The sequence below is a fragment of the Balaenoptera borealis genome (assembly GCF_965194805.1).
Source record: "Balaenoptera borealis genome assembly, chromosome: 3".
NCBI lineage: Eukaryota > Metazoa > Chordata > Mammalia > Artiodactyla > Balaenopteridae > Balaenoptera > Balaenoptera borealis.
This window is the reverse complement of record NC_138866.1, coordinates 147,332,916-147,357,240: the sequence shown is the minus strand read 5'-3', so window position 1 is coordinate 147,357,240 and position 24,325 is coordinate 147,332,916. Positions and strand designations below refer to the sequence as shown.

Here is a 24,325-nt window from a genome sequence, read left to right as displayed (position 1 = left end):
TAAAGAATATTCATTTATTTATAATTATTGCTAAGTAAACTTCTCTTTTAAACAGGAACATAAAAACACAGTAGGGCTTTGCACAAGTGGAATTTCTAAACAGTTGGTTTGTATACACGTCAAAATAAGTTAGAATGGAATTTGTCCAGGAGTTTCCAAGTCACCCGAGAGGCTGCACGCCTCTTTTGAAAAGGTTGGGGTGGGGTGGGGGGTGAGGACCGGAGCCTTGCCAAGACCACCGCCCACCCAGCTCCAATTGTGAGTTGTGCTGCTACCTTCTCTCAGCCTTGCCCAGGTCCAAGGCACAGGGCAGGGGGGGCGTTCAAGTATCGAACCTCGCAGAGGGCTGGTGCTGATGGCGGGGCTGGGGGCAGAGAGGAGAGCCCCACCCTGGGGGCCAGCCCTTCTCTCATGGGTTTCCAAGACCAAGGCCACTGCACTGGCAGGAAAGAGGAGGAGGAGGAGGTACAGGGTTCTTTTTGGTACCAGGGGAGAAAGACGTTGTGGGAAGAGGTAGTTTGCGGGGTATGATGCTTCTGCTCAGCAGGAGAAAATGTCTTCTACAGTGACGGGGTCACTGCCACCTGAGGGTCATCATGGCGGGCACCTGGGAGGCTGGGGGGCCTCGGGGTCTGGAGAGCCACAGTTGGGGCGAGGCTCCCGTGAGCCCCAGCCCTCTTATTTGCTGCTTAGCATGAACTCTAGCAGAGAAGGAAGGGGCACCTGGCTGCCTGATCCCGAAGCTACCTTGTCCTCCCCTCCGTCCTGATCTGAGCCACCCTGAGGCCTGGCTTGGTCCTTCACTAAGGATACAGCCTTGGGGGCACCTCCCTCCCCAGCCGCTCCCCGCTTCCTGGTTTCTGGGCTGAAGCTGGTGGCTTCACCTCCTGTGCCTTTGGGAATGGCCTTGCCTGCTCCCCTCCACGGAGGCCGCAGGGGGCGAGTGGGTGGGAGTATGGGTGCCCTAGCGTTCCTGAATGGGCTGTTTCACCGCCCTGGGCCTGCAGTCTTCAGTTCCGGGGCAGGAGCTGGCGCGGGGACCGAGGAGATGAGAGCGGGCTGGCGAGCGAGCGAACCATGGGCTGAGCAGGGGCGGCAGCCCGGGCCGCTGCTCTGGGTGGTGCAGAGCAAGTCACTAGCCGGAGGGGCCGGGAGAGGGTGGACGCCTTGGCCTCCGGAGGCTCCCTGCCAGCAGCTGAAGCCCCAGGGCCAGACCGACAGTCCCCTCCGAGCCCGAGTCCCGCCAGGGCAGGCCACGCTGCTCTTGGTTTGGGAGGCACAAAGCACGCACAGCACACAAGAAAGCTTCTGCTGGCAAAAAGAAAATGATCTCCGTCAGAAAAGATAATAGGTGACACAGAGTTGGAAAGGAGAAAAATAAATTACCTTCAAGATACCCCCCTTTGCTCAAAAAAACATTTTTTTCCCTCTATGGTCTTCATTTTTCCTTTCTAAATATGTTGCTCTTCCTGGGACCCTGCTGACTCTTGGCTGTCCCCATCCTCAAAATGGATACTTATTAGACCTTAAATAAGAGGAAAACGCCAGGTCCCCACCCCTACATAGGCCACCCTTGGCCTCCTTGAGGACAGCCCCTCTTGGTCCCCAACGACCCCGTCACCGGTCCCCTCGCTCAAGGGGCCTCCATCTGTCTTTGTTAGTGTGTGTCTGACGCAAGGCATGTCCTGGCTTTGTCGGGGGACCCTGGTGTGGTGCCCCACTTCGAGACAGAACTGGATAAGTTTGCTGAAATCCACTTTAGGGACGCCCACTTCCAAACAGGGCTGTAAGATGGGAGCCTTCTGGGGGTCGGCTGGAGAGGACGGTAGCTGGGGGTTGGGCTACACCCCGCTTTCCTAAGGCCAGGACCAGGCTGCATGCACGCCTGGCTGGAGGAGAGAGCGGGAGGCACCAGGAGGTAGAAGGCAGAGGGCCCTGTCTGGCTGTCCATGGACAGGGTGGGGGAAGGGGCTCTGGGCCTGGGCTTTTCGCAGCCCAGGGGCCTGTGGGCGGTAAGGGTGGGGGGCAAGGCTGACCAGCACAGGAGCTCAAACATCCCTAGAGGCACAGAGGGTCCAGAGGAGAAACAAGACATGGCTCAAGAGATCTCCCTCCAGTGACAGGACCCCCGAGGAGCCATCAGGATGGCCCTGCCCACACGGGCCGCCCCAGCTCTGCTGGGCCTGGAGAGACTTGAGAACCTATGCCCTTGTGACCTGTCCCCAGACGGCCCCCATCTGCATTTCTCCCACAGCAGCAGGCCAAGGAGACCCGGACCTGGGCCTCCCGTGTTACCCTTCCTTCCCTAGGATGCCTGGGGCCTGTGCCTGGTTCACAGCTGAGGCCAGTAGTACAGTCTCCATTTGGTCTACAAGTCCCTAGTGGTGCAAACGACTGAGTGGGAGGGAGGGCTCAGGACGGTGGGGCAGTAGCTTGTTTTTCAGCTGCAGGAGGTGCAGCCTGCAGCACATGGGTCTCCCCCCACGCCCCACGCCCTCCTTGCCCCGTCCTGGGTGGCCCGGCCTGTGCTATAGCACGTTGTAGTAGGCCATCTCTTTCATGGCCTGTTCGGTGAGGACGCTGGCCTCGGCGCTGCTGTCCACACCGGCGTAGGCGTAGGCGTTCTCCTCGAAGTCCTCGATCTCCTGCTGGCTGTCAAGCTCGGAGGGGTCGGTGCCCGTCAGCTCCATCATGGGGTCTGCAAGAGAGGGCACAGTTAGGCCTGGATGCTGCCTGTGGGAAGAGCCAGTCACTCCCACACGGGAAGCAGAACTAAAGAAGTCATTGCCAGTCATTGCTTCCAAAAGACTCTCAGCTGCCTCCTCTGCCCTCCTGCTCTGGGAGGCCCCCGACTCCCGTGGCTTCTCAAATGTGTGCCGAGTGGGTACAGGCCTGGACTTGAACTCTTGGGGTCATGCCTCTCTTGCACCTCTTAAGTCACTAAGCCTTTATTTATTCTTTGCAACATTACTCATTAGTCCCCTTTGCCATATGAAAGCCTCCTGTACTATATCATGTGTGCAGCACCACTCGTTTGGCACCTACTGTATGCCAGGCACTTCACGTATATCATCTCATGAATGCTCACAGCAACCCCATTTAGGAGATCAAAAGGAAGTTCAGAGAGGTTAATCAGCTTGCCAAAGGGCACCCAGCAAGTGCTGTTGTTTTGATCCACTGTGCAACTCCACCTCACTTGGCTGGAGGGAGCTGTTTCTCCTCTGACCTGGTGCCAGTTCTACCCAGTGGTATCCTCAGGCCTAGCTCTCCAAGGCCAAGCACTCACGGTAGGTTAACAAAGACGATGAGATAAAAACTCTAAGAGGCCTCTTGTAATTTTATCAAATTGAAATCTTTTATAAAGCTCTTACTGTTGGAACAAAAGCCAGATAGAAAACTCCACAAAGGAGCCTGGGTGGGGCTGCCTTCCAATGAGTTATGGAGGGAGGGAGGCCCAGGGTGTGACCTGGGGACCTGGGAGTCTTGTTGGCAGGGACTGTGGCTGAGCCCCAGTGTGCATTCTGCCCCTGTCCACCTGGGAGATGCGATGTGTTAGAGGAGAAATGGACCCCAGCCCAGGGGTAGCCCTGATGAGTCTAAGGCAGGGTTTTCCAACCTTGGCATTATTAACATCTTGGGCCATAATTCTTTGTTGTGGGGGACTGTCCTGTGCATCGTAGGATGCTTCCCAGCATCCCTGGCCTCTACCAGCGAGATGCCAGTAGCATTGCCCCCGCTGTGACAACCAAATGTCTCTAGACATGGCCAAATGTCCCCTGGGGGGCAAACTCACCCCCAGTTGAGAACCACTGGTTGAAGGATAATCCCACTCATTGCCAATGAGTGGCTCAGGATTAGGGATGGGACCCAATTCTGGCCAGTGAATCATGAGGAAAGGCCTGCTAGTGAGTTCTTAGAATGTTCTTATTAGTTTCACAGAGCAAAGGAGAGCAGGCTCTTACTCTTCCAATGGAGGTGAACAAGGAAGCATATTGCCCTAAAGGCCACTGGCAGCTATTCTGCGACCATGAGGAGAAGCACAGCTAATAATGTGGACAGAGAGAGGGAGCCTCACCCTGTCATTGTTGAGGGGCTGAATCAGCCAACTTTGAAGAAAGCCTGGACTGCAAGTCATTTCTTAATTTATTTCCTTATTGTTTAAACCAGTCTGAATGGGGTGTCTCTTACTTGTGCCCATAGCATCTGACTTTATAAAATGAGGCCAGCTGTACCAAATCTCTCTCTTTTTTTTTTTTTCTGTGGCCACACCACACGGCTTGTGGGATCTTAGTTCCACACCAGGGATCAAACCCCGGCCCTGGGCAGTGAGAGCATGGAGTCCTAACCACTTGACCTCCAGGGAGTTCCCTCAGCTGTACCAAATCTTATAGCCCCTAGGCACTTTCTTCCTCAAATCCTAGTGCCACACCTTCATACCATATAGTTGATTAAAAACAAGCTAAATAAAGACCCTGGGAAAATTTCTACCTCTGGGTCTCTTATCCTCCCAACCTCCCTTTATTAATTCTATTTGGCCTGTCCAGCTGGCCCCAGGGAATACTCTGTACCATTTTTTACAAAGACGTTGATCTACCTCCTGAATTACAGTCCTATAGTTTATTGGGTGGTTCCATCTAGACTGTATGCTGCCTTCCTCCTGCACAAGTGTCAAGCCTGAGCTTCTCAGACCAAGGTCATACGTGAGTGGTGGGTGTACTTGGGCCCCAGCCATTCCCGTGCCAATCCCTGCTTTACTTTCTGTCATCTGGTACAATCAGGAACAAAGCAACCCTAGGCATCCCTGGTCACTGACCTCAGGTGGAAACAGCTTAGGCCTTAACCAACCCCTGGGAGCGAGGTGTGCAGAGACAGCTACTTCCAAAAGGACCAGTCCTGCTCTGGTCCCTCCTGGTGGGTTAGCTACCTGGCAGGTCCACTAGAGTATTGGCTCTCAAACTCTACTGCGCATAGAATGAACTAGGGTGCTTAAAAAAAAGGCCGGATCCTGGGCCACACGCCAGATCAGTTACATTCGAATCGCTGTGGTTGAGACTCTGGCATCAGCATTTAAAAAATTCTCAAAGTGATTCCAATGTGCAGCCAAGTTTGAGAACAGTTCTCTAGAGTCTAGGTCAGAAGTTCTCAAAGTGAGGTTCCTGACCAACAGCTTCGGTTTGACCTAGGGAACTTGTTGGAAATGCAAATGATCCGACCCTACCCCAGACCCACAGAATCAGAAGCTCTGAAGGTGGGACCCAGCAATTTGTTTTAACAAGCCTGGAGTGATTCTCATGCTCCCTTGCTCAAGTTTGAAAACCATCACTTTATTCAATGCTTCTCAAACTTTCCGGTGCAAACAAATCACCTGGGGATCTTTTGGAAATGCAGATCCTGATTCAGCAGGTCTGCGGTAGGGTGGAGCCTGCAGTTCTAGCAAGATCCCAGGTGATGCCAACACTGCTGGTCCATTTTGGGTAAGAAGGGGCTACAGAGCATCTATATGCAGACAACAGCGTTTCATCCTCACCCAGAGTGGAAAACTGATGACACCTGTTTCTGCCAGAACACCCCCCCCCCCCACCCCGGCCATTCACTGCTCCAAAACTAAATCAGGGTTATTGCAGCATTCCCCAGCATCTGATTGACTCCTAGTAAGTGATCTCACATGGCAAGTCAACTCACCCGGTGATTGTTGGGGCACATTCCCAGCTAATTTGTCTCAGAAAGAGCACCAGAAAGTCAAATAGCTCCAGACTATACAAGGAACCTTCTTGAAGTGTGGTTGGCTTCTCCTTCCTGTAGGATCTCTAAAGTGCCTCCTCCCCATGAGAGGCCAGAGCGACTACAGTTCTTCCACTACTGACCAGTGTTGAGGGGAGAGGCTATCACTAACATGTAGGGATGTTATAACCAACAGCCAATGAAACCTCCACCAACTGCAGAGGTAAGGACACTTCTCCTGAGTATGTGGGCTACATTCTTTTTGGCAGGCACTATGAAGAATGTGACTGATTGTATATCCCTTTTTGCCTTGGTAACTAGGAAGCTCAGGGCTCCCCTCTGCAGGCCCATAGGACCTCCCATGGTGTACTTGGGATTGTGACCTCACCTGGCTCTCCCTTATCTTTACAGTTGCCATTTTTCCTTTTGTTACTTTCTTTCCCATCCATTTTTTAAAAATGTCCATCTCTCAGTAATGATCTTGCATGAGTTACCTAACTTCTCTGTCCTTCAGTGTCTGCGTCTGTAAAATGGCGATAATAACAGAGCCAACCTCACTGTGAGGGTTACATGAGTTAATAAAGGCCTGGCACACAGCACTCAACAAATTATTTTTATTATTGTTTATGTGAGCCCTCGTAAGTCCTCTGAAGAATACACAAATATCCCATCATTATCACCATGGTGGCCCTCCAGGGTGCTCCCTCTCCAGACCTGAGCCCACCCCAATGAGGTCTCAGGCCTGGCCAGCCTCCTCACTCCCCTCATTGGACAGGAGGCTCCTGCGTGTGCCATGACAGTACCGCTCCTGCTCTGTCCACTGCGTGTGGCCCACCCACCTTGGCTGTCCAGGCCGATGTCCATGACGCCGTGCTTGACCTTCATGTGCCGGCTCAGGTTGCCCTTGAGGTTAAACTTGCTGGAGCAGTAGGGGCACTTGAAGGGCTTGCTGCCCGCGTGCAGGTGCATGTGGCCCAGCAGGTTGTACATGCGGTTGAAGGACTTCCCGCACACCTGAAACACACCCCACCCGGCCTTATCAGCCCAGGAACCCGCGCTCTCCGGACCCCAGCCACTCCTACCTCCATGGCTGGGCCGGAATCCCATCGGCTGTGGACAGCACTCGCTTCATCCTTTCCTATGTGACCCCAGAGGCTGAGGACTGAGCCACTCCCTGCTGGTCACCGTTCCTGTGCGTCTGCCCCACAGTCCCTGAGCTGAAGCTGTCAGAAACCCAGGGCTCGGATCTCCGGATGCACTGAGTCTCGGGCTGGGGCTCTTTCCCTGCGGCTGCACCGTGACCTTCACCCCCTCCTCCAATTCTCAAAAAACAACCTCAGTAGCTTGTAGGACCTGAACCCTCACCGCCCACCCCAACCCCCAGAGCCCAGGCAGTTTCACCCAACCAGGGCTCCCTTGCCCACACCGGGTCCCGGCTGCTGCCGTCATGCTGAGGCCACTCATGGGGAAGTCCCACCTCGGGGCCCGAAGGCCCGGTACCTTGCATTTGAATGGCTTCACGGGCGAGTGTACAATCATGTGGGTCTTGAGGGTCTGCTTCTGCACGAAGGTCTTGAAGCAGATGTGGCACTGGTAGGGCCGAACGCTGGTATGGATCAGCATGTGCCGCTTCATGTTTGCCTGCAGGGTGAACTCCCGGCCACACACCTCACACTTGAACTCCTTCACACCCTGTGGGGGGTGGGAGCGATGGTCAGGGCCACACAATGGACACAGGCTCTGGAAGTGCGTGTGTGCGTGCGCGCACGCGTGCGCGTGTGTGTGTGTGTGTGTGTGTGTGTACCACAGGGTCAGAGCTTCTGGGAAATGACTTCCTGGGGATGTTCCAAACAGGGGCCACTTGTTTGAAATGCCCGGGAGGATGTTGGGGAAGAACCATTTACTCTGGAAAGCATTCCAGTGATAGGGAGAGAGATTGGCTGGGTCTTATTGTTCTGACCCATACACCTGCTGTCTCCTGCCCAATAGGGCAGGTGGATTTGTAGGTCCGTACCAGGGCACCGAGGCAAGCGTCTTCGTTTGCACGTTAATTAATTAATTCATTCATCAACCATTTACCAGGCACCTGCTATAAGTCAGCATCACATCAGGCACCAGGGGCCTGTGGCCAAGAAGACACATCCATAGCCTGGGGGCCTGGATGGCTTCCTGAGATCAAGATGCATGTATATATTTTTCACCTCAGTGCTGTCTCTCAGTGGTCTGTTCGGTTCACAGACCCCTTTGAGAGTATGATTAAAGGTATGAGCACCCCAGGAAAAACGACAAAACACTCAGGTCTGTGTAGGATTTAAAGAGTTCTCAAACCTTGGAGCCCATCCACGACCCCTGAGCGTGTATTCTAAGCTTCTCTTGTGATAAGAACAACCTGTAGCTCTTGTTGAACATAAAGCCTCTCAGGCCCCGCCTTGGAGATTCAAATTCCCATGAATTTTTAATCCCAACAGGTTCCGCAGGTGATTCTTATCACTGATGGACTTTGGGACACAGCCCCAGGAGACAAAGATTCCAAGGGAAAACCCTCTGGTTTGGATGGTCAACATGCTTTTCCATGGTCTGGAGGTGACCCCCAGAGCAGGACAGGGTGCTGTGTGCACAGGAAGCACAATGTATTGTCTGGGGAGGAAAGTGAGGACAAAAGTTCCTAGAACCCCAGTAATTTAGTAGAACTCCAGTGGCACAGACACATTTCTGTGGTCACAGCTGCTGTCCCAACTGCTTGTTTGGTACAAAGTTTCATGTTATAATTTAACGGTTCCCGTGTCTATTTCTCTCAGCAGACAGGCTGTGTCTCCTGTCTTGTATGCTTGTTTGACAGAGCGAAGATGATGTGTATGACCACGAGGGGGCCCTGCCCTTTGGGAGTATAAGGGCATGGTGTGCGCATGTGTAAACTGAGGCTGATAATGGGAATGTTTTCAATTTTATCAGCCTTTGATTTTTGCTTTCACCTTTTCTTCACAGTATTATTTCTCTTTTAACACTTTGTGGACTTGTGGGGATTTTTAAGTCTCCTAGTAGAGGAGAAAGATGGCAAATATATAGCACGTGTACTTATCACTTTGCACTCTCCCCACCCTCAACCCCCTGCAACCCCCAACTCCCCGCAGGCATAAAGAATCAATCATCTGGTTTTACAGCTGAGCCCAGATTCAGCTTCAGAATCCTTCTTAACATTACACTCTCGGTAGCTACACCAATTGAATGAGGAGCACCTGCAATGAAACCTAAGAATCATCTCTGCTCCAGCAGAAAGAGTTCCCAGGGCTGGGGAAGGCTGGATTCTCGGCCTGGCAGGCTGTTTCTTCCCTACTCACTGTAGTGTCCACTGTGAGAGATAAGGACATGAGTTTGACCTGGAGTGGCTCTAAGGCCGCAATTATGGAGAGTGGCAGCTCTAGGCTGCTTCAAAGAGCTCAGCTTCAAAGAGTGAAGTTGGTTGGATTTGGGGTGGAAACCATGGGGCAGGACAAGTGCCAGAGTGGGACTGTGGGACCTGAGAGGCCTCATTCCCCGTCTGGACGTAAGAGCCTCCCAAAGGAGGTGATGTTGGCTGAAAGGCAGGGTGGCCAGTGGCCTGAAGGAAGAGGAAGTTCGGGGAGAACTGGTCAAGTTTATGTCTAGGGACACAGTGGAAAAGGACAGCGTTGCTCCACCTTCTGTCCCCACAAGCCACTTTGCTTCGTTTTGTCATATTCTAGAACCAATTGTACTTTTCCATAGCAAATATTTTTCCTTACATCTATTCCCTTTTAAAATGAAATATATTTAGCATTTTCCTAAAGGGAAGGCACATAGCTTTTGATAGACTCGTGTAATTACAAGGAGCAAAGGAAGCCCTCTGAGCTTCTGACCATCTATCTCGTCCACCTCCCTGTGGCATCCTGGCCTCTCTCCGGCCTCCGTCCTCCCAGCCACAAGATAGAGAATCAGCGATTCTCCAACTGTGCTCCTTGGGTCCTGCAGGGATTCCTCAAACATTTCAGTTAAAAAGTTTTAAAATGAGTCAAGTTTTACTATTTAAAAAACTAATTTCAATTACATTTTTTTCTAACACTCATCAAAAAAATATAACTATATAAATGAGAGATGTTCACCACCTAAATGATCTCAAGCAGCGCTTTGGGAAGCCCTGGATGAAAGCATGGCAGGAGGAGAGGGCAGAGCCTCAGGCCTGGGGCCAAGCCCCCAGGGGGAGGCGGTGGGAGACCCCAGGGGCCGGGGCTTTGTTGGGGGAGGCGTGTGGCGTCCTTACCTTGTGGGTGAGCGAGTGTTGCTTGAGGTGGTGGATCTGGCTGAACTCCATGCCGCACTCGGTGCACACGAAGGGCCGCACGTTCTGGTGCTTGAGCATGTGGTTCTGCAGCTGGCTGCGGTAGTGGAAGGACTTGTCACACTCGAGGCACTGGTAGAGGGTGGGGCCCTGATGGGAGGCCAGGTGGCGCTTGAGCTGGGTCAGGGTGGAGAAGTCCAGGCCGCACTCGACGCAGACGTGGCAGCGGCCGCTCTCGTGCTTCACCTCGTGGGCCTTGAGCTCGCTGGGGTAGGCGAAGCCGCGGCCGCAGAAGTGGCAGCTATAGGGCTTGACCTCCGAGTGCAGCAGCATGTGGCGCTTGAGGTGGCTGGTCTGCGTGAAGGCCTTCTGGCACACCTGACACTTGTGTGGCCGGGTGCCCTGGTGCGTCAGCAGGTGTGTCTGCAAGTGGCTGGGCTGCTTGAAGAGCTTGCTGCAGTGCGGGCACGAGTGCGGCTTGATGCCGTTGTGGCCCAGGATGTGCGTCACCAGGTTGTACTTGGATGTGTAGGACTTCTCGCACATGCGGCACTGCCAGCGCTTCTGACGGTCGCCTGCCTCCACCAGGTACGAGTCGTCGATCTGCACGTTGATGTCCAGCCGGTCCAGCTGGGCCTTCTTGTGGCGTTCCACCGTTGAGCCGGCTGCGTCAGCCTCAAACTCGCCTGCCTCCTGCCACACGAAGCCCTGTTCTGGCTTCACGGGCTCCGGGGACTCCATGGTGGGGGCCTCAGGGTCGCTCAGGGGGGCCAGGTGCGGCGGCTCGAAGCCACACTCCGTGGGCAGGGCCTCCGGCCCGGGCAGCGCCATGCTGGGCTCGGGGAAGACGTCCCGGGCCGGGTCGGGGAAGTGGGGGTCGAAGGGGGCTACGTCCAGCTCTGGCCGCGGGGTTCGGGGCAGGTGCCGCAGTGTCCGGGGCTTGCGGCTGAAGACGCTGAGGTCGATCATCTTGACGGCGCTGCTCTGCACCAGGGCCTCGCAGCCGCCACTGGCCACCTCGGTGGGGGCCTCCGCTGGGCCCGCATCCTTGTCGTCGCTGGGCACGGACACCTCGTAGACCTCCTGCTCCTCCTCCTCCTCCACCTTCTCAAACTTGACCTTGGGCACCAGCCGCACGGGCGGCCGCGTCTTCCGCCGGGTGTGCTTCTCGAAGGCTGCCTCCACCTCCAGCACCTCCTCCTCTGCCGGCTCCTCCAGGGCCCGCCCGTTGCAGGCCAGCTGGTAGACATCGGAGCCCGGGGCCCGGGGCTCCCCTATGGCCGCCCCGGACAGCTCCGGCCCCAGGTCCGGGTAGAAGGCTTCGGCGCTTATGGTGGCTCCAAAGAGCTCATTTTCTGAGACCAGGCCCAGCACGGCGGCCTGAGCCAAGGACAGCACCACCACGGCATCCGTCTGTGTCCCTGAGTCCATGAAGCCCTCCATCCCGTGGCGGCTGGCTAGGAGGGCATCGCTGCAGGAGGAGAAGGGAACATTAGCACTGCCGCTCAATGTTGCGCAGACAGACAGCAGACAGACACACTCAGCAAGGGCTCAGCCAGTTTTGGGTGTGTCTGTCCCTGACGCCTTTCTATTTCTGCCTTGGGAACAGGGCACCGTAATTACGGGGAGCAATGATAACCCTCTGTGTATCTGATCATCTCCATGTCCTCCATCTTCCGGTGGGATCCTGGGTAAGCCCTGCCCTCTTGCTGACCTCAGTCTTCCCATCTGTGAAACAGGGTGGTTGGATTTCCTCAGTGGTTCTCAAACTATGTTCTGCATGTCCTTCAGGAGTTCAAAAAAAAAAAAAAAAAAAAAATCGGATCCAAAATTGCAAAAAATAAAGATTCTGCTATTTTAAAAACCCATCTACTTAAATGTAATATATACCTCATTCCTACACATTCAGTAGGCCCACTGGCTTTGTTGCCAAGGTATAATTAATTTTGCACAGACCTTGAGACTGTACAGTGAGGTGTTAAACAACTGTCACCATTTGTAACGGCTGGCCATGTGAATGTGGTCTTTTGGTTTTTTAAAAAATATATTGGGCAAAAACAAGGCAACACACAAAAATAAATTAGGTGTCGAGGCCGATCTCAGACAGCAGCTACCTCCTGTCAGCCCTGATGCTAAATGACTGTGCCCATCACAACAGGTCACTGTTCTTGATTAGCTAAATGTTAGACATTTAAATACCTAAACTTATACCGAAATATAGCTTGTGGGGACTTCCCTGGTGGCGCAGTGGTTAAGAATCCACCTGCCAACGCAGGGAACACGGGTTCGAGCCCTGGTCCGGGAAGATCCCACATGCCGTGGAGCAACTAAGCCTGTGCGCCACAACTACTGAGCCTGCGCTCTAGAGCCCGTGAGTCACAACTACTGAAGCCCGTGCACCTGGAGCCCGTGCTCCGCAACAAGAAAAGCCACCACAATGAGAAGCCCGCGCACCGCAACAAAGAGTAGCCCCCGCTCGCCGCAACTAGAGAAAGCCTGCGCACAGCAACGAAGACCCAACGCAGCCAAAAAAAAAAAAAGAGATTAGTGGGTTTAAAAAAAATATATAGCTTGTGTCTGATTTGTACACTGGAATTCCATGTGAGATCTGATTTGAAAGAAGGGCTCCATGATGGCTACCAAGTTTGAGAAAACTGGCTGAAATGAATGCTAAAACTGGCTCCCAGGTTCACAGCTATGCTCTCTGATCCAACAGGTGTTTCTAAAAAAGCCGATGAGTCCACCTATCAGGGTCCAACCCCCAGTGCATCAGCTTCCTGCCTTCCTAGAGGCTCCAGGTGCACCAGTGCCCTCCGTGTAGCCCGGCCTTGGCACAGGGATTCTCCCACCCGGGTGCCCTTTCCCCAACCCCGGTGAGCTGCCGGCTCCTCCCACCAGCGCCCCAGGCTTCCCTCAAATTCCCCCTGTTCCCGGGGCTTCCCAGCCCTCCCCGCCAGCCCGGATGTGGAAGGGCCTCCTCCCTGGCCTGGGATACTCATCAGATTGTACCCCGCCTCCGGCTCAGTGCCCGGCACAGCACATCAGAGGCACCCCATAAGGAAGGGGAAAGAAAGACAGGACTGGGGTGGCTCCTGCCTGCCTCGCCGGCTCTTCTCCCAGGGCCAGGGTCAGGTGCATGGCCGGCGGCAGCCCTTCCTCAGGAAACCGTCTCCCGGCCTGGTGTCTCCCTCCCCCCACAGGCCAGAGGAGCTTCCCCTTCCTGAAGCCGGCTAAAAATAAAATACCCCAGGGAGGAATTTAGCCTCCTTGAAACAGACACTAAAGATTAAACTATTAAGCTTAAACCAGGGATCTCATGGAAGGGGTCAGATGGAAGGAAACCTCTGGGTCCACCTGGAACAGGCTGGGGGGCTAGCCCTGATTCAGAGCCCACCTCCCACCCCCTGCTGGAAAGAGCACCCAACTTGAGCTTGGCCTCAAGTCCCAGCTCTGTCACGTACAAGTGACTAAGCAAAGTCACTTCAAAGTCACTTCTGCGTCTCAGTTTCCCCATCCAAAAATGGGGATGGAAACACCTACCCATGGGAGGGTAGTGAGAGCCCAGAGGTCAGAACGTAGATGAAGGAGGTTAGTTAATTATAAAGCCCTCACCAAATGTAAAGAGTCACTATTATTTATCTGCCCAGATCTCTGGAAGCAGGCTTTTCTGATGAAAACCACAGAGCTAAGAGTCTTCTCCATTCTGGGGCCCAAAATTCGAGCAAAGGTTTGGGTGATTCTGCGACAGCCTCTAGAGACTAAGAACTCATTCATTGATTAGTGCAGCAAATATTTGCTAAATCCCTGCTATGGGTCAGGCCCTGTGCTTGGAGGTGAAAGGGAGATGAGGACACCCCTGGGGTGTCCAGAGATGACCGCTGTGCCCACCGCAGCCCCTGTGGGGGAGCATCTCTGCCTTGGATGGCAGTGGCCCATCTGTCACAGCGCCCAGCAGCACCCAGCAGCAGCCCTCGTGTCTGCTGTGGGTTTGAGAAAACAAGCAGCTCAGCACTTTGTCTAGACTTCCTCAAAGGCAGGGCCAGCAGAGGGGAGGGACTGACCCTCAACAGCAGAGCCTGTGCTAGGACTTGGTCCTGGATTCTAAGTTCAAATCTGGACTATATCCTTTTCTAGCTCAGGTATATCCTGTCACATCCTGAGCCTCAGTTTCCTCATCTCTGCGGAGGGGGATATGGTGCCTGAGTCCTGGGGTGCTGAGGAGATGAGATAAGGGATGCCAGTGGAAATGTTAGTTCCCTCACCTGTGCTTTTCTTCTGGCCCCAGTCCCTGGCACCACCCCTCTTCTGGCAGCTGAAGGGAACGGGAGCAAAGAAACCCATAACATCACTCTACTGGCAGATGAGTCGGTGAAAAAGTCAGCCAGTGTCTGCCTGTGGGAGCTGGAGCTGTGGTCTGCTGTGGTCCCCTACACAGAGGGTGATCATGTAACATTCCATCCCTGTTAGGAGGGACCTTCTAAGAGCGAAAGGGCCACTCCTAAGGCTCACACCAGGATGCCAGGGGCAAGCCGAACCTGCCCTTGGCCACCACGCGTCCCCCTCCTGCAGGGACAGGTGGGAGGTTTTACTTTGGGGCTGAGGACTGGAGCCTGTGCCCGGGTGTAAACGGGGACCTGCCCACAGTCCTTGCTCTCAAGGGGTTCGAGCCCACGTGCGGGGACGCAGAGGTGCCAACAACTAACCACAAAGGTGGTGACTGAGAGCTCACCAGGTCCCAGGAAAGCCATTTAATCCTAAGAACAACCCCATGGGGGCGGCGTGGGGGTGGAGGTAGTGAGCGCCACACTCCACAGCCCAGGAATCTGGGGCATAAGTATCAACAGCAAGCTCAAGAGAGCCCTGGCAGTGAGGGCAGAGCTGGGTCAGCACCTGGGCCCCGCCGCCCGTCCCCATCCAGGCTCCGCTGCATCGTCTGTGCAACCTGGGAGGTCACGTCATGGCTCTGAGCCCAGCCTCCTCAGCTCCCACGTGCTGCCCTGCCCCCCTCAGGCTCCCAGGAGCCAGCAGCAAAGCACGGGCAAGCCCTGGGCGCACCGCAACGTGAAGCCTCAGACCTGTCCCTGTCTGGCTGGTCCAAGGCTCCGGCCGGACTGGGGAACCGGGGTCCCCCTCGAGAGCAGCCACAGCCCTTCCTTGGGTCTCCACTCAGAAAGCACTTTTTCCTGGGAGCCTCCATCAACCCATCTGCCCATCTGGCGCGTCAGGCCCCTGCTTTCTTTTACTGGATGGATACTTGCCTGACCAGACACATATCACCCTGTAAATACATGTTTAAGGGGCTTATGGGGCTCAGTGTTCACTGGGGCAGCCAGGCAGGCTGTGTGTGTGTGTGCTCATGTGTGTAGGAGGGGCTCTGTTTGTTGCGACAGATGAAAGAGGACAGAAGGAAGAACGAAGACAGAGGGAATCTAATTCACCTGCGTTTCACATACGTGTCAGCCCGCCTATCACACACAGGGCCGGGGAGTGGGAAACTGGTGGCTCTGTAGCCCTGGTGCCATTATTCCCCCTTCTCCTGGGCCATCTTTTTGGTCCCCCCCTTCTCAGAGGCCACAACCCTCCCGTTTTATGTCCTGGCACAGGCTGCCCAGGGCAGGACGAGAGCCCGCCAGGTGCGCCCCACCTGTGTGCCAGGGCGGGCCCCACACCTCAAGGCCCCTTTTGTCATCTGCCTGCGTCCCCCGTGGCACCTCCTTTCTCAGGGCAAGGCCTCTCTCTCACCTCTTGTGCCGCGGGTTCAGAACAAAAGCTCTCTACAGTGTCCAAGAGAAAGGGGAGCTCAGACCGCCCAGGGCTCTGCATAGCCTGGAGTATGAGATGAGGGGCCATCAGAGCTGACGCAGCTCAGCCTCCTACCAGGACACCCTCAGCCCCCAGGGTGGAGAGAAAGGAAATGGCAAAGGCAAGGAAATAGAGGAAATGGAATCACTGCCTGATTGTAGCATAAAGACTTGCACTGGGAGTAGGGGGAAGGGAGGCCATAGCAGAAAGAGAGAGAGAGAGAGAGAGAGAGAGAGAGGGAGAGAGGGAGAGAGGGAGAGAGAAGGGCTGTGGAGGCCAAGAAACAAAAGCAGGGGAGGGGGAGGGGAAGGAGTAGAGTGGAGAGAGGGGAGGGGACTGTGTCGGTGACACCAGAAGCCCAGGGCTGCCCTGTTTCCCAGGGCTTAGCATCACCCCCTCCCAGGCCTGAGCGCCAGGCCAGCCCTGGGGAGTGACCCAAGTCTCATCCCCTGAGGACCAGCAGGAGGTCTCCCCAACCCAGGCAGGGACCCAGGTCCTCCAGACCTCTCACTGTTGCTTCATCTATTGCTGTACTATGGTTCCTGTAAACACTGACACAAGCTTGTCAAATGAATTAATGAGTGACTTGCTGTGTGACCCTGGACAAGTCACCTGACCCTTCAGGGTCTTGGTTTCTTCATCTGTAAGATGGGCACAAGAGGCTTCTTGGAACCTTGAGGGCAGGTTAATCCATTGGCTTACCTGCCTGTCTTCCAGGGTCCCCTCCCCAAGACGAGACCTTTTCTCATCCACACTGCTTTAAAAGATCCTTTCCTCTCACTGAGACCCCCTTCAAGCACCAGGGGAGGGTCAGGGAGCTCAGAGTGGCTCTGGAACACAGAGAGTGGGGCAGAGCACTTGAGGCCTGGTCTGGCCTGGGGCTGGCGGGACAGGAGCCATTTGGAAGGAAGAACCAATAGGACCTGGTGACCACCTGGCTATTCTTTGCCTCATGCTCACCACCAGGACATCTCAAACTTAAGACACAGGAATGCTCTGGGGCTTCTGTGAGCCCAGACTTGGGATGTCACCAAGCACCCTGATGACTATTTTTGAGGGCCTAGCAAGTGCCAGGGCCTGCTCCCTGACACAGGCCCCACAGTGCCCTGGGCTTCTGCTGGGGGGAAAGGTTCGCTTCTTGGCTTTGAATCACCAGGCGACTCTGAGGCTGTGGTCTCCAGTCCTGCCACTGAATCACTGACTCAACACACCTGCCAGGTGCTGGGTGCCATTCTTGGTCGTGGGGATACAGTAGGCAGCACGATAAGCTCCCACCCTCAGGGAGCTGCTCTGAGCGAGCTCAGTCTAAAACCTGAAGCGCCAGGATCTTTGGGAGGTAGGAGGTGCAGCGCTGGGGTCGGGTGGGGACAGGGCCCAGCAGAGCAGCCCCTGGGTCCTGAAAAGCTGAACCCGGAGTGGGACGGAACAGGTAACTGTGCCCGGGGAGGGGAAAAGGAAGTCCAGGTATGCACACAGCCGTAAAAAAAAAACACAAAACGAAACAAAACAAAAAACCCCCAAAAAACAAACAAAAAAACCACTCACGGGACTTCAACTTATAGCAAAACCACCCTCTTTGTTTCCTCTCATGTCCCCCTGATGGTAGACTTAAGGGTAAACTCTGCTCACATCCCATGAAAGAAAGAGGAAGCGAAAGCAAAAGCTGGAGGTTTGTGCAAACCTCAGAGCTCCTTGCACAGTCTCACTTCTGTCCAGCCCACAAGGCCTCACTCGACTCAGCAGCTCCGGGCCCAGCGCTGACGAGGCAGCTGGGCTGGGGGTGGGGTGGCCAAGGGGGAAGTGTATGAGTCTCCTCCTTATAGGGACCTCTCTCTGCCTCAGCTTCCCCTTTTCTCTGTGGACAGATTTGCTAAGCCCTGCCTCCAGAGGCCAGAGTGGCTGGGCCACCAACCCACAAACCACAGGAGGACCTGACGTTTGCCATGTATGGCTACTTCTTTTTCCAGATAAGGAAACTGAGGCTCAAGGAGGGGAAGGGACTGGTCCAAGGTCATACAGTGAAATGCTGGTGAAGCAGGTCTCTGGCCCGGAAGCCCACCCTCAGCCACATGGCCTATAGGATGAAGTTCCCATGCCTTAGCTGATGGCCCAAGGCTGTCCCCAGCCAAGCTCTACCCTCCTTTAACCCTTCCTGTCCCTCTGCATCTCACACACACACACACACAAACACAGACATACATGGAGCTGTTTCCTACCTCGGGGCCTTTGCACAGCCTGACTCCCCTGCCAGGACTTGCCCTTCCCTTGCACTGGGTGAATATCCCTTCATCTTTTCGGAGGCAGTGCCTGCACTGACCGGGAGATATTCCTTAGCCAGGGGCAGGGCGAGGGCCTCTTCCACAGCCTGAGAACATCAGGTTAATTTTACATGTGGCTAGGCTGGGTGCCCAGTTGTTTGGCCAAACACTAATCTCTTGATAGATGTTGCTGTGAGCCACAGAGCAACACATCTACAATCTGTTGACTTTAGCAGATTACCCTCCTTAATGTGGGCAGGTCTTATCTAATCAGTTGAAGTTTTCAGAGAAAAACGGAAGTTTCCCAGAGAAGAAGGAATTCTGCTTCGAGACTGTTATCACAGAAATCCTGCCTGGGTCTCCAGCCTGCCAGCCTGCCCTGCAGATTTTGGACTTGCCAGCCTCCACAATCGTGTGAGCCAATTCCTTAAAATAAATCTCTCTCTATGTGTGTATATCCTGCTGGTTCTGTTTCTCTAGAGAACGCTGATAAAATCATGTTGATTCATAGTTGTATCTGTTTATGGGCCATCTCCCCCACCAGACATCCACCCTAGAGGATGGTGACTGCAGGGGGGGGCAGAGAGGGCCCAGCAGGGGAGTGTCCGGAGAGAAAGATGCCAGGGCAGAGAAAGGGGCAGGGAGGAAGCCTAGTCGTCGAGGACCCGGAACGAGTGAATGAATGAATGAATGAGACTGAGGGGAAATCCTTGCCTCCTTGCTGAAGAGTTCTACAAATGCTGGGCTCTTCCCCACCCCCTGACCCATCTCACCTCCAGGACAGTCCCGCCTCCTCCCTGGGGTGGCCTCCAGGCTGCACAGAGAAGGCCCAGGAGCCCTGAGCTCCCTCCAGCCCTATGACAGCGAGGACTGTTCTGAAAGCGCTTCCCCTCCTGGTCTCCCAGGCCTGGGGCACCGAGACCCATCCTGGGAGCCACACCTCTGCCTCTACAAGCTGAGATGAGTTGGGCTGAGGCGGTCCTGGCTGCCACAGAGCGGCCACTCTGTGTGAGGGCCCCTCCTCCAGGGAGGTCACAGGGACCCCTAAACCCTAGGAAAGGAGGGATGGAGTCCCCATGGCGAGAGGCACAATCTTGGGCCCACTGTATTCATGAGACCTCTCAATTCAAACTCTTCCAAGGGTAGAGACACTGGCTCCACAGGGTCCGACTGGCATTGTTTGATGAGAGCACCAGTGTCCGGGCCTCACCCCAGGCCAGTTAAACCAGAATCTCTGGGTCTGAAGCCTGGACATCGTATTTCCCGCAAACTCCCCAATTTATTCTAATTCTAGAAATTAACTGGTAAGAGCTGACAAGCACTCTCACGTGACCTGGCCTTGAAGGAGAATGAAGAGTGCCCTCCCCCTGAAGTTGTGACACCTACACCCGATGGGCCCTCTCCTCCCTCTCCCCGTAGGGGTCCCAGGCCCAGCCCAGGGCCCCCATGCAGCAGACCCGCTCCCACCCCCTACACGCCCCCCCCCGCGACCACAGGCGGTTCATACAGGAGCTGAGACCAACAGCCAGGCCGCTGGCCTGCTCCTCCTCACGCCCCAGAGGGACGTAGGCCAAGCAGGTTCCTCTCTTGGAAACGCAGCTGCGCACCAAGCCTTACACTCTCCACCAAAGACCACGTGAAGGCATGCCGTGAGGTGGAGTCGGGACCAGGGGGCAGAGACCCTAAGCAAGCCGGGCCGAGGAGGAGGGAGCAAGTGCGTCCAGAGAAGCAAGCCTGTGGGCTCCTGGGGAGCCCTGGTCCCTGGATGGGGCCAGCCCCTGCTGCTGGCCTGGGGAACCCTCGCTGACCCCTGTGTCCTGAGGAAAACTGGGTGGGTCCCTGATCTGTGTAGAAATGAGCCCAAACTAGCAGGGCATCTGCCACACTGACTGCTGGGGGCAAACGCTGAGCTGCCCGCAGAGCCGCACACGGAGCACATGTCCGCTTCCCGTGGATGCGGGTAAAGGAGTGATGTGATGCCTCTGATTTGAAGTCACCAGGTACCCAGAAGCCGTGGGCCCTGGGTCCTCCTGCCTGACCCCTCACTTTCCACAAAGGAGGAAAGCTGGGCTCTCCCACAGCAGGACAGTGGCCTCACTGAAGGCCCTTTGCCCAGGCCACTTTGGCTGTGTACCCTCGAGGCTAGTCTTAGAATTTTCATCAGCAGGGTTGGAAGGAACTTTAGGGACCCTCCTGTCCAATGCTGTCATTTTACAGATGTGGAAACTGAGGCCCCAAGGCTCCCACCCCACAATGGGGACCAAACTGAGAACTCTTGATTCCCGGTGCATTTCCATCCATCCATCCATCCATCCATCCATCCATCCATCCACATCAAACATGGCAGCCACCCCACACACTTGGGCTCCCCTACCAGGCTGTTGGCCTACATCAAGTCCAGACACATTACCAAAGACCTGTAAGAACTTGCTTGATTGGCCCTTGCTTATGTGGCAACTTCACAGCACTTTGCTTGTCCCCTTACTCATCACCCTCCAGCCACATGGGCTTTCCTCATTTTCTATAACAGACTTTCCTGCATGAGGCCTTTTCACATGCTGTTCCCCGTGCCTAGAATGCTCTTCCTTGTCCCTCATCCTTCAGCTTTCAATCAGGCATCACTTGCTCAGGAACCTTCCCTGACGCCCCTCTCCCCAACCAGGTCTGGTCCCCCAAGTTCTAAGCAATTATAAGGTTAATACTTTTCTTTCCTGGGCTTTATCACAATTTTTAACGACAGATTTAATTGTGTAAGTACTCGCTCAATGTCTGGTGTCCCCGTTAGATCACAGACTCTACAAGAGGGCAGAGAACTCGGCCGTGGGCTCACAGTGCATTCCTAGCAGAGTGCACGTACAGAATGAATTGTTGCCCTTTTGAGAACATCCATATTCAAGTGCAAAGAAAAAAGAGGCCCCTTGCCGAGGCCCAGGTGGAAACCCCCAAGTCTGTACTTCCTTTCCCTGAACTTCAGGACTAGTCCCTGTTCCCAGGGGAAGGGACAGCAGGTCTCATGTTTCTGGAAGGCTCTGTGTCTTTCCTCCAATTCCAGAAGCAAAAAGCACATCTATCCTCCAAACAAGTACACTCTGCTGGACCCAAAGATCACCAGCTTAATGTAACAGGGAAAAACAAATAAAACTTGGCCTCACAAGTTCACGGACAAAGATAAGAACCACAAATGAAGGAACAACGGGAGCATTTATTGGGCTTGAACTTTGTCAGGCCCACGTGCAATTTCTAGGCTTCTAGGCAGCCCTCTGGGGTTGGGAGTACCATTTCCATTTTACGGTTGTGGAAACTGAGGCTTAAAGAGTGGTAGTCCCTGACAGGTAGGGTAGAGAAGACCCCAGCTGGGTCAGCCCCTGGGGGCCCAGGCCCAGCTCTCTCCACCCTACCACCTTTGGGCGAGGATGAGTTTTCTGGGTCGGGTCTTATTCCCTTGCCAACCTCAGTTTCTCCACACCGGGGCCTGATTCAGACCTGGGAGCCCCTCGTGTCTTCCCTTCCTCCATCCCGAGCCTTGTCTCAGGCCCCGCCCGCACTGAGCTCTCAGCCCTCTCCATCCTGTCTTCCTCTCCCTCCTTCCGTTTCCGTGGCAACCCCATCCTCCGCTCTGCCACTCGGTCCTGCATTCCCATCTCTTTCTTTCCTCTTTCATCTCTCCCCTCATCGCAGTGTATAGTCCAAATCCCTCCCTGTCTTTTGCTTCTGGTCTCTAGTCCCTTTTACTCGCCTTTTATCTCTTTCAATGTTCTCTTGTCATCTCAGGGCGACATTTATTTATCTCTTTGCTTAAAAAAAAAAAAAAAAAAGAAAGAAAGGAGAAAAAAAGAAACCCCATTTCATCAGCCCCAGCCTTCTTTCTCGTGGGTTCTCTCCAAGGGCTAGACTCAGACAGATCCCAGAATGGATCCCCTGCCTTGCCACCAAGTAGGCCCTCTACTGACCTCACTTACCGCAGGGAGGAAGGAAACACACAGGTGGGAGGTGTCCAGGGGGCGAGGGCTCACTGGGGGAAGGCACCCTAAGGGGCTTGGCCCTGCTTCTCTGAGGCCAGGTTAGGGGAGGTGCCAGAGGCCCCCTCAGGAGAGAACAAGGCCGGACCTAGACCCAGGGCTGAGTGGGGGCCCAGCATCCCTCTGCAGGAATTCACTGCAGTTCAGGGAAAGTCCACGCATACACTGCCCCATGCCCCATACCTCCTCCAGGCTCCACCCTGCCTTGTGTGAATGCATGAATGGGACACAGGCCCTGGCCCAAGGCTGGGGCACACAGCAATGCTCAAGGTACCCAGCTCCCCTCACTCCAAACAGGATAGTGAGATTCACACCCATTCTTCAAAATTCACTCTTTCGCTGTGATCCTAAACAGCCTCTGAGAAAAGGAAGCACCCACTTGTGGGCTCTCCTACCCATGTCTCTGTCTCCACTGTTTAAGGCAGGAGGAAGGGTTGTCAGTTTTTTCTAACTTCTTTTTAGCCATCGTTAACCGAGCTTATACCACCAAACAGGCACACGATCCAGGCCATCCCAGGGAGATGAGCATTTTAATTTTCATTTTACAGATGAGCAAACTGGGGCTTGGAAAAGCGGTTACTTGTCCAAGTCACAGAGCCAATAGGAGGTAAAGGTGGGATCTGAGCAGGTTAAAATCATGCTCTTCCCCTTTTTCTTTCCTTCGTCCTGTGTTCCCCGGAGGGGAGGGTCACGCCAATCCCGAGCCCAGCCTCCCCAGCCCCTGCCTTCTACATTTCTGTGTTTAATCTGGAGTGATCAGAAGTGACAAGAGAAACAGATTTACCACAGAAAACAAAGCAAGCCGATTGTGGCTGGGGCCCCAGTGTCTCAAAGTGACAGAGAGAACACAGGGGCTGGTGGAAAATGGTATCAAGTCCCCTGGGAAACCAAAACCACATGGAGAAGAAAGGGGTCCTGGACCTTCGGGAGCCCCACAGGCAGTGTGAGCGTCTGCTGGAGCTGTTATGTGTTGTGGACCAGGGGGGAAGTATCAGTGGCCGCTAAGTCCTGGGACCCAAAGGCCCCCCTGTAGTAGCCCCGGCCAGCCCCGTCAGGGGCGGCTGGCAAGGCCCGGCCCCAGGACGCAGCAAAGCCCAGGAACCCAGGCCTGCCGAGCCCAGGGAGGTGTCAATGACACGACAGCTCTGCTTCTCCCCTGAAAGGCTGGCTTAGCACCTCAGCAACTCTGGGAGCAGGGTCTGAGGAGGAAGAGGTGGGAAGCAACAGAGGGGGAGGGTGAACAGGGAAGGACAGCCCCTCACTCCACAAACAAACAGAGTGGAAAGGAACCCGGCTCTCGGTCTGGCAGGCCTGGCCGGCCTCCCCATCTCCGCCACATGTGAGCTGGGCGGCCTTGGGCACGTTCCTCAAGCTCCCTGGGACTTGGTTTCCTTGCTGTTAAGATGGGGACAGTGATATGAAAAGGATCCATCACACACTGAGCCCTTCCTTCTGGCCAGGCTTGTGCCTGATGAAATCACGTACAGGAAGCACGACATCTTGATAACAAACCCACTTTACAGAGGAGGAAACCAAGGCATAGAGGAGTTGAGTGACTCATCCAAGGTCACCAGATACACGAGAGGAGTAAGTGGAGTTTGGGTTTCATTCTTGGGTCAACTTAAGTGCTCTTTAAGGTAAAGGAAATAAGGGAAATACAGGTGTCCATGGGGAATAGGTTCCAGGACCCCGGTGGATACCAAAATCTGCAAATGTTTAAGTCCCGTATATAAACTGGTGTAGTACAGTCAGCCCGACTGCGACGAGTTTGATAACAAGGCCGGTGCATAGTAAGGACTCAATTGCTGGGAGCTGTTGCTATTGTTATCATTCTGTTCATCATCCACTCCCTGGGCCAGGCTGGTGCTGGCTGCTGGAGGGACACAAAGATCCCTGCTCTCAGGGACCTCACATTTTGGTTAGAGAGACAAGACTAAGAGCCACGAAACAGGACAGCAAGGTATCAGAGAAGAAATAAGCACAAAATGCATGGGGTACCACAAAAGGACAGAGTAACCGCTTTTTTTTTTTTTTAATTTAAGGGGTCAGGGACATTCTTGCATGTCAACCAGCACTTTGGGAGTCAACAGAGACTCAGAGCATGGGCTGCGGGGGTCCAGCCCCACCCCCTTACACACTGGTTTGGGTGAGCCTCGGTCCCCTCATCTGTAACACCGAATGATGGTCCCACTTCCCAGAGCTGAGCCCGTTAGCCCAATGAGCACGATCTG

The 24,325-nt window shown here is 54.5% G+C and overlaps 1 protein-coding gene across 6 annotated transcripts in view; it reads right to left on the bottom strand.

Moving 5' to 3' along the window:
• ZNF710 (zinc finger protein 710) overlaps positions 1-24,325 on the bottom strand; it is a 67,150-nt gene continuing 42,825 nt past the window's right edge. For all 6 annotated transcript variants that reach the window (XM_082388327.1, XM_082388325.1, XM_082388326.1 and 3 more), the window contains 5 exons: positions 9,998-11,486; positions 7,222-7,413; positions 6,561-6,735; positions 2,606-2,698; positions 1-1,308 (listed from right to left, as the gene is read on the bottom strand). In XM_082388327.1, the coding sequence (XP_082244453.1) occupies positions 1,136-1,308; positions 2,606-2,698; positions 6,561-6,735; positions 7,222-7,413; positions 9,998-11,486 (2,122 nt within the window). In that variant the 3' untranslated portion in view covers positions 1-1,135. The remainder of the gene's footprint in view (positions 1,309-2,605; positions 2,699-6,560; positions 6,736-7,221; positions 7,414-9,997; positions 11,487-24,325) is intronic.